The sequence below is a fragment of the Meles meles genome, chromosome 11, assembly GCF_922984935.1.
Source record: "Meles meles chromosome 11, mMelMel3.1 paternal haplotype, whole genome shotgun sequence".
NCBI classification, from domain to species: Eukaryota; Metazoa; Chordata; class Mammalia; order Carnivora; family Mustelidae; genus Meles; species Meles meles.
Window position 1 is genome coordinate 11,766,190 of NC_060076.1, and position 14,019 is coordinate 11,780,208.

The 14,019-nt window shown below is 44.5% G+C and overlaps 1 protein-coding gene across 1 annotated transcript; it reads left to right on the forward strand.

Annotated features, from left to right (window-relative positions):
- Window positions 1-1,030: 1,030 nt before the first annotated feature.
- Window positions 1,031-8,831, forward strand: PDCL (phosducin like). Its single transcript, XM_046023764.1, has 4 exons — window positions 1,031-1,206; window positions 2,673-2,849; window positions 5,451-5,632; window positions 7,424-8,831. The coding sequence occupies exons 2-4, from the start codon at window positions 2,678-2,680 to the stop codon at window positions 7,973-7,975; spliced, it is 906 nt and encodes a 301-aa protein (XP_045879720.1). The 5' UTR covers window positions 1,031-1,206; window positions 2,673-2,677; the 3' UTR covers window positions 7,976-8,831.
- Window positions 8,832-14,019: the final 5,188 nt, after the last annotated feature.

Here is a 14,019-nt window from a genome sequence, read left to right on the forward strand (position 1 = left end):
GGGAGATGTCAGAAAAACAGAATTAAAAGCAAATGCATTCATTTAACAGGTATTTATGGGGAATCTGCCTTACAGAAGCTCTCTTGCTGGGTTCTGGCTTGTCACCTACGGCAGATCAAAAGCATCCTCCAGCTGGCTGCCTGTTCAACACAAAAATCTGATTGAGTTAAGATGATTCACTCTGCAAACAAAAACACAAAAAGTCACCATAAGGTCTCCATAGGATGAATTGTTCTTAAATTTGGGAAGCGGAGTTCTCACTCTTGATAGCCTGAACCAACTTCTTCTTAGGAAAATGGGCACATATACCAATTTCCAGACAACCTGCAGGACCACAAGTTGAGGATCTCTCCCTCAGATTAGGAGCCCTATTTTGGAGTATATTGTTTTAGGGTTATTTTGGATGATTCAGTTTGTACAAAGCTTTCTATGAATTACTTTATGGCTGTACTGGACACCTTAATAAGGCCTCAATTTGAAATCATTTTAGATTTTTTAAAAAGTTGCAAAAGTAACATGGACTTCTATATTCTTCACCCTGAATTGTCGAAGGTTAACATCTTACCATAGTACAATTATCAATACTGCTGATACACTATTATTGTTAATAAACCTTATTTCACTAGTTGTCCCGTTCATGTCCTTTTTCCATTCCAGGATCCAATTCAGGAATTCACCAGCGTTGTCAGGGTCCTAGCAATTTTTTCTTTTTTTTTTAATGCAAGTCTGTGTGTTTTGGGGCAAAATACTTAACGTCTCTGAGTCTGTCTTGTTTTAAGGGCCGCGATGTGATTAAGAAGCAATAAAAAACACAAGTGGAATGGTTTCAAAAATGTCAAAGATACCTAAACAAATTTTTCTTAGTATTATAAACTAGGTACATACAAGGTAACTTTTCGTTTAAATTAAAACAAAGCCCACTGAAGAATACTACAGACGTCGAGGTGTTTTGTCCCAAAGAAGGACCCGTAGCGTTTCCCTCAGCCTGGGAGAAGGCCTTCCCTAATTGGGCAGCGTGCGTCCGCCCGACCGCAGGAAGGCCGCCTCATTGGTTCGCGCAGTCGGAACTCCGGCGGCTTTTCTCTTAGAGCTCAAGGCGCTGATCCACTTCTCTTCCTCCAACCCAGCGCTTCTTTCCTTCCGAAGTGCCCAGAGCTGCCGGCCCGAAAGGATCCGGACTGAGCTAGGCGGGGTAACTGCACTGAGGTCAGTCGGCAAGAAGCGGCGGGCATGGAACACGGGTGGGAGGTGATGTCTGCGCGCCCCTCGATCTCCACGGCCGCCGCGATTCCCATGCCCCGCCCCCTCTTCTGGTCCCACCTCCATTAGGTTCCCCCAAAAGTTCCGAGCGCCCCTCTGCCGCCCTTCCGCTGGCTCCACCCTCACCGCCCCCTGCGACCCCGCCTCCTTCACCAGCCCTTCCGCTTTTCTCAGCCCCACCCCCGACTCCTCCCTTCTGGGGCCCCGCCCTCTCCGCCGGCCCCGCCTTCTCCGGGAGCCTCTCCACGGGCCCCGCCCTAGCTGCGTCCTCTTCAGAGGCCCCGCCCTCACCGAGCGCACCCCAGCCCAGTCTCTCCGCCCATCCTGCTCCGCCCAGACTGCTCTTCGTCTCTTTAAGTTTGGTTCTGGCCCCCCCGCGGCTCCTCCTCGCCCCCGGACCCCCGGTATATGCACGTTTCTTTCCTTCAGCCCTGCCTTCTGTGCGCATTCCCTGACCACTGGGGTCTCGCGTTCCCGCGCCGACCCGGACTGCGTCCGTCTGTGCTTAGTGAATGGTGCGGAGACCTTGCGCTGGACCTTGGACGCCCCTGCTTTCAGGAACCCATTGCCCCGTGGGAGAGCCACGCTGTAACGGAGTTTCACAGGCCCTTCCTTCCTTTAATGAAGAAAGCATGTTTGCAATGCTTAGAGGAGGGACTCAGGTTGTCACCCTTACTTCTGGAAGGGCAAGCTGGCCTCTGAGGAGCTAAGCAGTACCTTTCTCCCCAAGTGCCCTTGGCATCTTCTGATGCAGAGTCTTGGCTCCAACCATTGCCCTTTAAACTTTTGGGAATTAGTAGGATCTTGTCAGGGCCCTTCTTTTAACCAGAGTTGGTAGGGCTTTCAGAGCCCATCCATCCACACGGTCTCTGAGCTCTTCAAGGAAGTTGAAGGCAAGGGACAGATGAGTGATTGACTCTGACCAATGGTGACTCAGCGTCATACTCTTGATGCTGCTTTTTGGAGTTTTTCCTGAGGATTCTGACCCCGTTTACAATTACCCAGCAGCCATAGTCGATTAGGAAATCCTAAAAGTATGTGTAGGTGAAACCTCCAGTCAGTAAGTAGATTCCTCCAAGCCAACACGCTGGTACTGCTATGGTATACGGAAGACAGTGACTGACACCCTCAGTCTGGTGGAGTCGGGTACCCTGGGGTCTGATCCCAGCTCCACCATTTGCTGGTTCTTGGCAAAGAGCCTTCCCTTATCTGTGCTTCAGTTTTACCTTCTGCACAAAGAGCACGATTGACCCGGTCACCCAGGGTGATGGCATGGATTTGTTAAGATCCTGCTTATGAAAAAAATCAGTTTTTGGGTCTTAAAAATAGTAGGATCTTAGCATAAGTGAGTCCCTAGCCCATTGTCTGTCTGGTTCACGCCACCAAAGAGCCTGATACGTTGCCTCCTTCAGGCACCATGACGACCCTGGACGATAAGTTGCTGGGGGAGAAGCTGCAGTACTATTATAGCAGCAGTGACGATGAGGACAGCGACCACGAGGACAAGGACGGAGGCAGGGGTGCGCTGGCCGGCACTTCGATGCCTGCAGATGCTGAGTTGGCAGGCGAAGGCATCTCAGTTAACACAGGTACTGGACATCTCTGAGCTCTGGGATCGGGTTTAACAAATATCCGTGAAATATGTATCTCCTGATCACTTCTCTCTAATTCCAATTTCACTCCCAGAGAGAGCCTCGTGTCATCATGTCCCTGTGCGTGCTTTTAGCCGTTTCAGTGCACAGTGCACACATGCGTGCACACCATACACAGACCATGAACACACAATGAACGCAGACTGACTTGCTTTTGAATCTGGCTTCTCAAATTCATAGTTGTTTGATATCACAGAAGTCATAGGTATCCATACTATGTGGTGGTATAAACTCCTAGAAATGGCATATTTACACTTTTACATTTTAATATTTCCAAATTGTGGCCATTGAGGTGACGCTGTTTTATATGTAACCATCAGTATGGTTTTCCCCATACACTTGCCCTCCTGCTGTGTTATCAGAATCTGGAATCTCTGTCTCTTGATGGATGACAAAGGGTAACTCACTGTGGTTTTATTTTCTTTTTCAAGAGGGATGTTGAGCCTCTTTAGGAGATATTTTCCTATCCTTTACACGTTTTTAAAATTTGGTGGTTGGTCTTTATCTTTTTAGGGAGCTAAATAGTAAGGAAGCTTGTCTGTGGTATGAGCTGTAACTATTTCTCCCAATTTGTTGTTTGTCTTTTGATTTTATGTTCTTTTTCTGGCAGAAAACTTTTTTTTTTTTATGTTCCTGAAAGCATTATTTTATACTTTCTTACTTTTGTTTCTGAAAACTGAAAAGTTCTTTACTCCGGGATTATAAGAAGATTCTCCCATGCTTTTTCTTAGTATGTTCATGATTTCTTTCTTTCTTTCTTTTTTCACTTAAATATTGATTCATCTGGAATTCATTTTGGTACAAGGAATATGGTAGGGCCCTCTTTTTGTCTTCATATTGTTACCCAGTGGTTTCAACACCATTTAGTGAATAAATCATCTTTTTTCTGTTGCTTTGAAACATCAGTTTTATCATGTACTGAATTCCTCCCTGTAGTTGTGTCTTTACCTACACTTAATAGTCTCTTGCATTGATTTGTCTTTTACTGTGCTATATCACACTGTTTTTCATTACTGTGTTACAGGTTTCAGTATCTAGTGGGGCTGGTTCCACCTCGATACTCTTCTTTGTCATCATTTTCCCAGCTTTTTTTTCTTTTTTTTTTTTAAGTAAGCTCTATGCCCAGCGTGGGGCTTGAACGAACAATCCCAAGGTCAAGAGGCACATGCTGTACTGACTCAGCCAGCCAGGTGCCCCTTAACTTTTGCTTTCTTATTTTTCCAAAACAAATTTAGGAGCATGCACACATGGGAGTGCATTAAGTATATAGATTAATTTAAGGTTAATTGGCATCTTTGTGACGTGATGTTGTCAGAAATACGGTATTGCTTTTCCATCCTTCTTTGCGTTTCTTGGTAGAACTTTAAAGTTTTCTTCATAGAGATTTTTATATTTTTTTCCCACGGTAACAGAGGTCCTCCAGACCTCAGTGGCTTGTGATAGTGAAGGTGTATTTCTCAAATGTGTTATAAGCTACTGGTGTGGGTCAGCAGCAGCCTTGCCCTTGCTTCATTTATCTGCCGCCGGGTTGAAGGAGCAACGCTGGACTGGGACGTGCCTTTTCATGACCAAGCCTAGCGAGCAAGAGAGGACTGTTGAAAACATGTAACGGCTCATAAATATTTTGCTTAGGATTCATTGGCCAAAGCAAGTCACGTGGCCAAGCCCAACATCAGTGAGCCGGAAATGCATATACTCATGCCGTAAGAGGTCCTACAGATCACATGGCAGGGGGAAGGGAGGATTGGGGGTAACCTGACTAACAGAACAACCTGCCACAGTCTTGTTATAAAAATCTGGATAGGGCGCCTGGGTGGCTCAGTGGATTAAGCCACTGCCTTTGGCTCAGGTCATGATCTCAGGGTCCTGGGATCGAGCCCCGCATCAGGCTCTCTGCCCCGCAGGGAGCCTGTTTCCCCCTCTCTCTCTGCCTGCCTCTCTGCCTACTTGTGATCTCTCTCTCTGTCAAATAAATAAATAAAATCTTTAAAAAAAAAAATCTGGATAATACAGAATGTATGAATGTAGAAAGAAAAAAGTAACGGTTCTGTCCCACTAGTCCCCTTGGATCCCCCTACCTAGAGACAGCCTCTGTTAACTGTTGCCATTTCCTTCTGGTTCTTTTTCTGTGAACATACAAAGGTACGCATGCATAAAGAAATGTCCATACATATGTACACACACACACATATATAATTCCTTTTCTGAAAAGTGGACGATCCTACCATGATATTGTTCTGCATTTTGTTCTCCTTTATTTTGGACCGAATATATTTGAGCATCTGTCATGGCAAGGAACATAGAGCTACCGCACTCTTTCTATGAGTTGCCTTATTTTCCTCTGAGTAACTAAATCATAATTTATTTAGCACCCCTCCTGATGTTGGGCCTTAGCTCATCCATTTAATCAGGGCAAGCCACGCTGCCCGGTGTGCACGTCACTGTGCCCCCGATGGCGCAGGCTCCGGCCGCATGTGAGCAGGCCCGTAGTCCTCTGGCCACTCTTCTCTGTCACCTCCGCATTCACCCCCCACTCAGGTCCAAAAGGGGTGATAAATGACTGGCGCCGCTTCAAACAGTTGGAGACAGAGCAGAGGGAGGAGCAGTGCCGAGAGATGGAAAGGCTGGTCAAGAAGCTGTCGATGACCTGCAGGTCCCATCTGGATGAGGAGGAGGAGCGGCACAAGCAGGAGGCGCTGCAGGAGAAGCTTGGTGCAAAGGTAATTAGCAGCCCCCCCCATCCCCCCTCCCGCCGGGCTTTTCTCAGCGAGGCCACTGGCGCCCCGTGGGGATGTGCTTGTCGTGGGTTACGTGAGGTCAGCGTTTCTACCTCACAGTGCAGTCGGGGTACAAAGCCCAGTGCAGAGCCTGGCCCATTAACAGTGCTGAGTAAATGGGAGTTTTCTGTCCTTTATTGAGGCCTTACGTTGGGCCAGGAATAACCCTCTGAGGTCGGTGGCATTATCCCTGCTTTACCGATGATGCAATGGTTGGAGGTGAGAGGGCCTTGGCTCAGGGTGTGCAACCAGTAAATGCTGATGGGAAGTAGGATCTCCAGCCAGATGTTTTTGCTCTTTCTGTGATGCTGCTCTGTTTCACCAGAAGCCTGTTCTTGAGAATTTAGTGGAACAAGGCCACACAGTAGAAGCAAATGGATACTCTGGAAGATATTTGGAACTAGGTCCCTGACCCTCTTATTTTCCCCCGTATCAAAAGGACCATCTAGACCCCCCACCTGCCCTCTGAAGATGGATGAATGTCTAGGAGTGCCTGAGATCATTTGACCATGGCCCAGAGCAGCTCTTGGCTGGAAATTACTGGCCAGGATCAGGGAGCACATAAGGAGATTGAGAGAGGAGTCATTTTCCTGGAGCAGGAGAAGGATTTGGGGACGTGAGACTTTCTGACCATGACAGCTCAGAAACAGCTCTTTCTGAGCAGTTACAGTCAAAAAGAGCCACTCTGGCAGGCCCAGATAGACTGGAGAGTTGGGAGCTGGGGGGAAGGATGGTGCTGGCCGTGATGCAGAAATGTCCATTCTGATCTACTGTTGTCCCCTGGCCCACCCTCTATTCTGTGCCATACTAGGCAGAGCTAGGTGCAAGGATGTCTTGCCGCAACAGACCAGGAGAAGGAAGATACTTTTGTAACATAAGCTGGCTTCAGGCCTGCAGCTTCCAGGGCTTCCTTATACTGAGATTAGAGCAGATGAAGCAATGTATCACATGACCACATGGGGCAGTTGAGAGAAGCTGTCCTTGTCCTGCTGGATTATGTGCCATAAAACAGAGCCGGAAACTGGCTCCATGCCAGAAACAGGGAAATTAAGCAAAATATGGCACATTATGTGTAATTCTTAAAAAAAGATACTTAGAAACATGAGGAGATATTTATGATGTAATAATGCCAAGAGGCAAAAGCAGGTTATGGCTTCATTGGTACACCTACAGCTGCTGTTAAAAAAAGCAAAAATAATTTCAGCTTGTGACTGGTAATAAAAAGCAACATTCAGTTTTAGAGAGTATATGTGACTGTGTGTTTTGTGTGTGGGGGGGGATGCAGAGCAAGAACGGTGAGTGTTCTTTTTAAAATTCCTTACTATCCTGTTGTCTTTTTACCAAAAATGACACAATGGATAAAATAATTAATCCATTGTCAAGACTGAATGAAAAAAACCAAAGTCATGAAGTGATATTAGCTGCCTTTTTGGGTGGAGAGGCATCATAACGCAGTAGTTCCAAGATTGGGGTTTTACAAAATCTAGTTTGAATCCTGGGCTCCTACCTTCTTGAACTGGTGCTAAAAATCTCAAGGTTATTATTATTATTATTATTATGGCAAGATGGGGGCAATGAAAGTTCCTTCCCGATGGGGTTCTCGGAAGAGTCCTGCGGGCTTTCATGCATACAGAGCACTGAGCATGGTTCCTCGCGTCCCGTGAGCCCGGGTGTGTCCTACAAGCGCAGAGTCGGGTTTGTGTGGCATCTGCTCACTTGCCGGTCGTCCTGCAGATGACTCTGAAGGAGTTCGCCATGATGAACGAGGACCAAGATGATGAAGAGTTTCTCCAGCAGTACCGGAAGCAGAGGATGGAGGAGATGCGGCAGCAGCTTCACAGAGGGCCCCAGTTCAAGCAGGTTTTTGAGATCCCCAGTGGAGAAGGGTTTTTAGACATGATTGATAAAGAACAGAAAAGCACCCTCATCATGGTCCATATTTATGAGGACGGCATTCCTGGGACCGAAGCCATGAATGGCTGCATGATTTGCCTTGCTGCCGAGTACCCAGCTGTCAAATTCTGCCGGGTGAAGAGCTCGGTTATTGGGGCCAGCAGTCGCTTCACCAGGAACGCCCTTCCTGCCCTGCTGATCTACAAGGGAGGTGAATTGATTGGCAATTTTGTTCGTGTCACTGACCAGCTGGGGGAAGATTTCTTTGCTGTGGACCTTGAAGCTTTTCTACAGGAATTTGGATTGCTCCCCGAAAAGGAAGTCTTGGTGCTGACGTCTGTGCGTAACTCTGCCACCTGTCACAGTGAGGATAGCGATTTGGAAATAGATTGAACTGCTAGTCTAATTGCATAGATTTCTCATTGTTTAGGCTGGAAGACACATGGCTGTATGTTTATTTTTGTTCCTTCCTGTGTTGTGTGGCATCTCAGCTGTTCTTTGTAGTCCCTTTTATTATACGTAAAATCAAGAAATTCTTAGATTAAATGGGAATGCTGAATCACCTTGTGGCTAGCAGCAGTGACTTAAAATTGTGTAAACAGGAAGCCAGGCTTTTGAACTGTTTACCTAAGATTCTCCAGCATGACATCTCTGTTACTGTTTCTAGTCAATATTTACATAACGTCCTAAAGACAGTGTCCTAGAAATTGTCTTCAGATGGTCTCAGAGGTCTCTACCAGGCCTGGGAATATAATTCTATAGTTAGTGTGTTCTTTGCAACGTAAATAGTGTGTCTCTTTCATCAATGATCATAAATTATATTTACTTGTAATCAGATCTGTAGTCCTGGAAGGCAGTTACATTTTTACCCTAGACCCTCTTCTCTGCCAGGGTCTTGTTTAAAACTTCCCGACAATGGATGTTGGCCCCATCAAGAGGGGTGACCTCTGCTGTTGGAGCCAGTGTCCTGCTCAAGCATTATTAAGTCTTGAATAGGAGGAAAGATTGATGCTGACTGCCCTCTTGATGCTGAAGGCCAGCTTGATTTAGAAATCAGAGCTGGTTTGGAGCTGGGAAGCCTTTTGAAAGGAGGATCTCTCAAGATAACTCCTGCTCATTTCTTTGTCTTTCTCTTATTTAACAATGTAAGTTTTTGTTTTAATGTAGCTTTTTAAAGAGCTTTTTTTTGGATACTGGAAAAGTAATATTTAACAGAGGAACATTTGCCAAAATACAGAAGTGAAAATAAGAAAGAATAATATCTAATTCTACTGCCTAGGGTAAAACACTGTTAACATTTTGGCATATTTCCTTCCATTGTATTTTCTTTGTATATGTAGACATTTTGGTTGTGTTTAAACAAAACAATGGGATCATTCTGAACATACTGTTTTATAGTATGGTCAGCTAATATAGATCAAACTTTTTTCATGTCATTAAACAATCTACAACATTTAAAAAATGACCATTGATATTCCACTGTGTAGATGGCGCTGTAATTTGCTTGGTGGTTGTCTCTTAAAAAGAAAAACAGCCAAGACTTTTTACTACAGAAGTAATAGATGTCCACTGTAGAAAATGTAATAAAAATTATTGTTAAGAAGTGATTTTAAAAGTCCTATAATTCTGCCAATCAAAAATTATCCGCTTTATCATTTTTATAGGTAGCCTTCTAGTCTTTTCTATTCGTATTCATATTTATAATAATGATTGTCATTTGAATGCTTTTCACCTTTTTTTTACTTAAAATGGTGTACATTCTAAGGTCGGGGAGATGTAATCTGGAATTAAAAGATTAACTTTAAAATTCATTTTTGCTTTTCCTGGTTATTCCAGAGTGGACTAAATGTAGAAGGATCTTGAAAATATCTGTCATGCTTTATCAGTAGGAGAAAAATGTATGGTTTATCTGCTCTAAAAAGTTCACTGTAGAAAGCGTGGAAAAAGCCGAGACAACTGTTGTCAATGTTCTTGTTTATTTCCCTCAGTTTTTTTTTTTCAGTGTTTTAATAACATCGAGAACTTATTGGATTTAATTTTGTGTTCTACTTTATTTAATATTATAACTACTTCAACATGTTATAAAAATTCTAAATAAAGAATTTTTAATGGCTTCATAATACTCCATCATATCAATATACCATGATTTGTTTAACCAGTTCCTTAATATTGGGTATTTAGTTTTTTATTTTTTTTTGAGAGCACACATGCATGAGTGGTGGGAGAGGGGGAGAGGGAGAGAGAGAATCTCCACGCCCAGCGCAGAGCCTGATGTGGGCCCCGATCTCATAACCCTGAGATCATGTCCTGAGCTGAAACCAAGAGGCGGATGCTTAACTGCTTGAGCCACCCAGGTGCCCCAATATTGGGTATTTAGATTCCAGTTTTTCATTAAAACACTTAGCATCTTTGCATTTGGGGCTGAAATTTTGGATTGTTCTCTTGTATAGATTTCTAGAAGAGGAATTCTTGGGTGGGTGGGCAAGAACATTTACAAAAATTTTTTTTTAAGATTTATTTATCTATTTATGAGAGAGAGACTGCCTGAGCAGGGGGAGGGGCAGAGGGAGAAAGAGAGAAAATCCCAAGCAGACTCTGCAGAGCGTGGAGCCCAACTTGGGGCCCGATCTCATGACTCTGAGATCACAACCCAAGCCAAAACCAAGAGCTGGATGCCCAAGCCACCTAGGTGCCCTGCAAAAGAATTTTTAGAAACCATCTTCTGTTCCTTTTGGAAATGAAAATACCACTTGAAGAACCTTAACTTTGTCTTTCAAGAACAGAGATTCTAGAATAAAATACACAGACGTGGAATGGGGAAGTCCTCAAGTACTCAATCTCTTACTCAGGTCTAGTAGAAATAACACGGGCTCGGGAGTCAAGAAAGATCTGCATTCGAATCCTGTCACTGCTGTAGCTTGTCGTGAGGACCTAGGCTTCTTGAGGCTCAGTTTCCTCACCTCTGCAATGGGAACACTGTGCTTCACCTCTTCCGGGATAGCGGTTCTCAACGTGTGCTCCCACAGCAGAGGCGTCAGCCTCACTGGGGAACTTGATCAAAATGCAGATTCTCCACCTCCACCCTGATGCACCGACTGCATCAGAAATCTGGGAGTGGCCCAGCACACTCTTTACAAGTCCTCCAGGTGACTCTGAGGCTCATGCAGGTGTGAGAATCACTGATGTACGGATTGAGGTGAATGACAGCAGTAATCACAAAACAGCTTATTTGAGGAAGGGAGGAAAGGGGTTGAAACAAACGCTCAGTTTTTCTTTTCCTCTTTATGTGGTTCTCCTTTTTAGCCATGGAAAGGAGGAAAGGAAATAAATGGCTATTTGTCTTATCATAAGCTGTGTCCCTGTAGTATCCAGATTGCACTTTCCTCCAAAACGGGAGTCCTGGGAAGGCACAGGCTTTGTTTTCCCCCCAGTGTGTGGCATAATCATTCTTCACTCCGGGAATAATAGGCTAACATTTACTGGCTTTGTGGGCAAGATGCTGAACCCCTCTGTGCCTCAGTGTCCTCATCTGTGAAATGGGGATGAGTAACATGAGTCCTTTCGTATAACATATTCAGAACACAGCCTTCAGATAAGTTTTTATCATCCCCAGTGCCCATTACTGTGCCTGACTCTTGCTAAGGATCAATAAACATTTAATAACGTTGTTGGCTAACTGAACATAATTAAAAATAAATAAATGGGGGGGGGGGCCTGGGTGGCTCAGTGGGTTAAAGCCTCTGCTTTTGGCTCAGGTCATGATCCCAGGGTCCTGGGATCGAGCCCCGCATGGAGCTCTCTGCTCAGCAGGGAGCCTGCTTCCTCCTCTCTCTCTGCCTGCCTCTCTGCCTACTTGTGATCTCTGTCTGTCAAATAAATAAAAATAAAATCTTAAAAAAAAAAAAAACCCGGAAAAAAAAAAAAATAGGGCACCTGGGTGGCTCAGAGGTTTAGGCCTCTGCCTTCGGCTCAGGTCATAATCTCAGGGTCCTAGGATTGAGGCCCACGTAGGGCTCTCTGCTCAGCGGGGAGCCCCGCTTTCCCCTCTCCCTCTGCCTGCCTCTCTGCCGACTTGTGTTTTCTCTCTCTGTCAAATGAATAAATAAATAAAATCTTTAACAACAAAAAAGAATAAATAGATAAAATAAAAAAAATAAAGGACATGTTATATTGGCCCACTGAATACCAACAGCCTTTCAAGGTACGAAATAAATAGTAACTTTTCAGACATGAAGAAGCCAAGATTTAGCAGGATTAAGTGACCACTCCAGCTTGTGGGCGGGGCAGGGTATAAAATCTGGTCTGTGTATTTCCAGAATTTATACCATTTCCACAACGTCGTGTTAGTTCTGCATGGAGGAAGCAAATGATCAAGGGACAATAAAACAGATCAATTTAAAAAAGAAAAAGTTGGGGTACCTGGGTGGCTCAGTCAGTTAAGTGTCCGACTCCTGATTTCGGCTTAGGTCATGACCTTGGGTTGGTGGGGTCGAGCCCAGGGTTCAGTTCCCTGCTCAGCAGGAGTCTGCTTGAGGATTCTCTTTCTCCCTCTCCCCCTTACCCTGCGCCCCCATGCAAACTCGTTCTCTCAAAGTAAATACATAAATTAAAAAAAAATAAAAAAGAAAAAGTGAAGAGAACAGGTTGGAGGAAGAAAATTAGGAAGAAAATTTTAAGAGAACAAGGAGTTAAGCTGGGTGGAGCCCGGGTCCCTGGTCCTGCCTGTGTTTCATGTCAGAACCTCTGCCCATCTGGGCTGTGGCTGTGACCTGCTGGGGGTCCTCCCCTCCCTGCCAGGACTCCACAAAGTCTTTCCCCCTAAAGTCTACCCAGAACCATACTGCCAATGCCTGTCCACTGTCGGTGGCAGTGATCCAGAGAATAGTGAACATGAACTCTAGCTCTCTCTTGGCAGCCAGCTCTGTTCCCCAGACAAATCTCTTCCTCTCCCCAGACCTTAGCTTCCCCATTCGTAAAATAAGAGCTAAATTATATGCTCTTTTAAGACCCGTCGGGCTCTCAAGTTTTATGAATTCATGCATTTTTGAAAGTCACCTCATATTTTGAAAACTACAGGAAAATGAAAAGAATGTTACAGTTAATACCTGTATAGCCTTCACTTCATTTTACCCCTAACATTTGGTACACTTGCTGTATCTCTGTTTTTTTCTGTTGTTTTTTTTTTTTTTTTTGTGGAACCTTGTTAAGTCTTTCCTGTCTCTTCAGGAAGAAGCAGTCACACATTGCCCGTACTTCTAGGGGTTATGACAAATTGGTTAAGAAAAGTTTTGAGGGAGGCCCCTGGGTGGCTTAGTCGGTTAAGCATCCAACTCGTGATATCGGCTCAGGTCATGATCTCAGGGTCCTGAGATCGAGCCCTATGTAGGGGAATCAGCTTGAGATTTTCTTCCTCTGCCCCAACTCATGCACTTTTCTTCTTTAAAATAAATAAATAAATCTTAAAAAAAAAAGTTAGGAGGGCTCAATGCCTAACCCCAGCAAAAACTGGCCGTGGCTTTGCTTTCCCACCTATCTAAGTGGGATAACAGTAGTTTGCTTGACAGGCCCATGAATTAATGCCAGTAAAGTAATTAGCACTTTGCTTAACACAAAGGAATGTCTCAGTAAGTCATCTACTGTTGTTTCCATGCTATCATTTTGTATTTCTTTAGTTCAATGAAAAATGAAGGTTTTTTCCTAAGTGTGGCTTGAATGACCTTTTCTCCCTTTCCTGCAGAGTAGCCCCTTCTTCAGTGTGTGTGGTTGCCCCAGTTGAATTGTAAGTATTTGTTTACACAAAATACGATGAAGTATTTGAGGACAGGGACTGTTTCCTGTCATTTCGGGTTTCTGATTAGAGTTGATGGACGCTCATGTTGGCTGCTTAAGTGGGGAAAATCGCCAAGGTTGAAGTAGGCTGAAATTCACATTAGGGTAGAAGGCTAGAAATGTTACATGTTTTTGATCGGAGGTGAACTATTTATGCTCCCTGAACCAGGTTACAAATTCCAACGAAACCCTCCGCCCGGCCAAAGCAAGAGGAAATGCCAGTTTAACTTGGTTTTGGCCACATGGTGGCAGCAGAGGCGAGGGAAAGAATAGTTTCGTTGCAGTTGGTAAACCCAGCCAGAGACTTCGTATTTAGGGGCTGAAAGAGATGCTTACTACCATGTACTAGTCATTTCAGAGAATTTGTTTTTCGGAAAGAGAACCAGAAAGTATCACATGCACACACTTTATTAATGAGTAACAGAGCAAACAAAATATTAGTTGATGAATACAACATGCGTGCACTTAACTTCCATATTATGGTCCGTTAAGGCTGAGAGAAAAGCTGACCCAGGAAGAGGAGAGGAAAGCAGGGGCACTCACTAGTCCCAAGTGAACAGTCCCTAGTTCAGAGCACAGGCTTTGTGTTAAAATCCCAATCCTGCCAC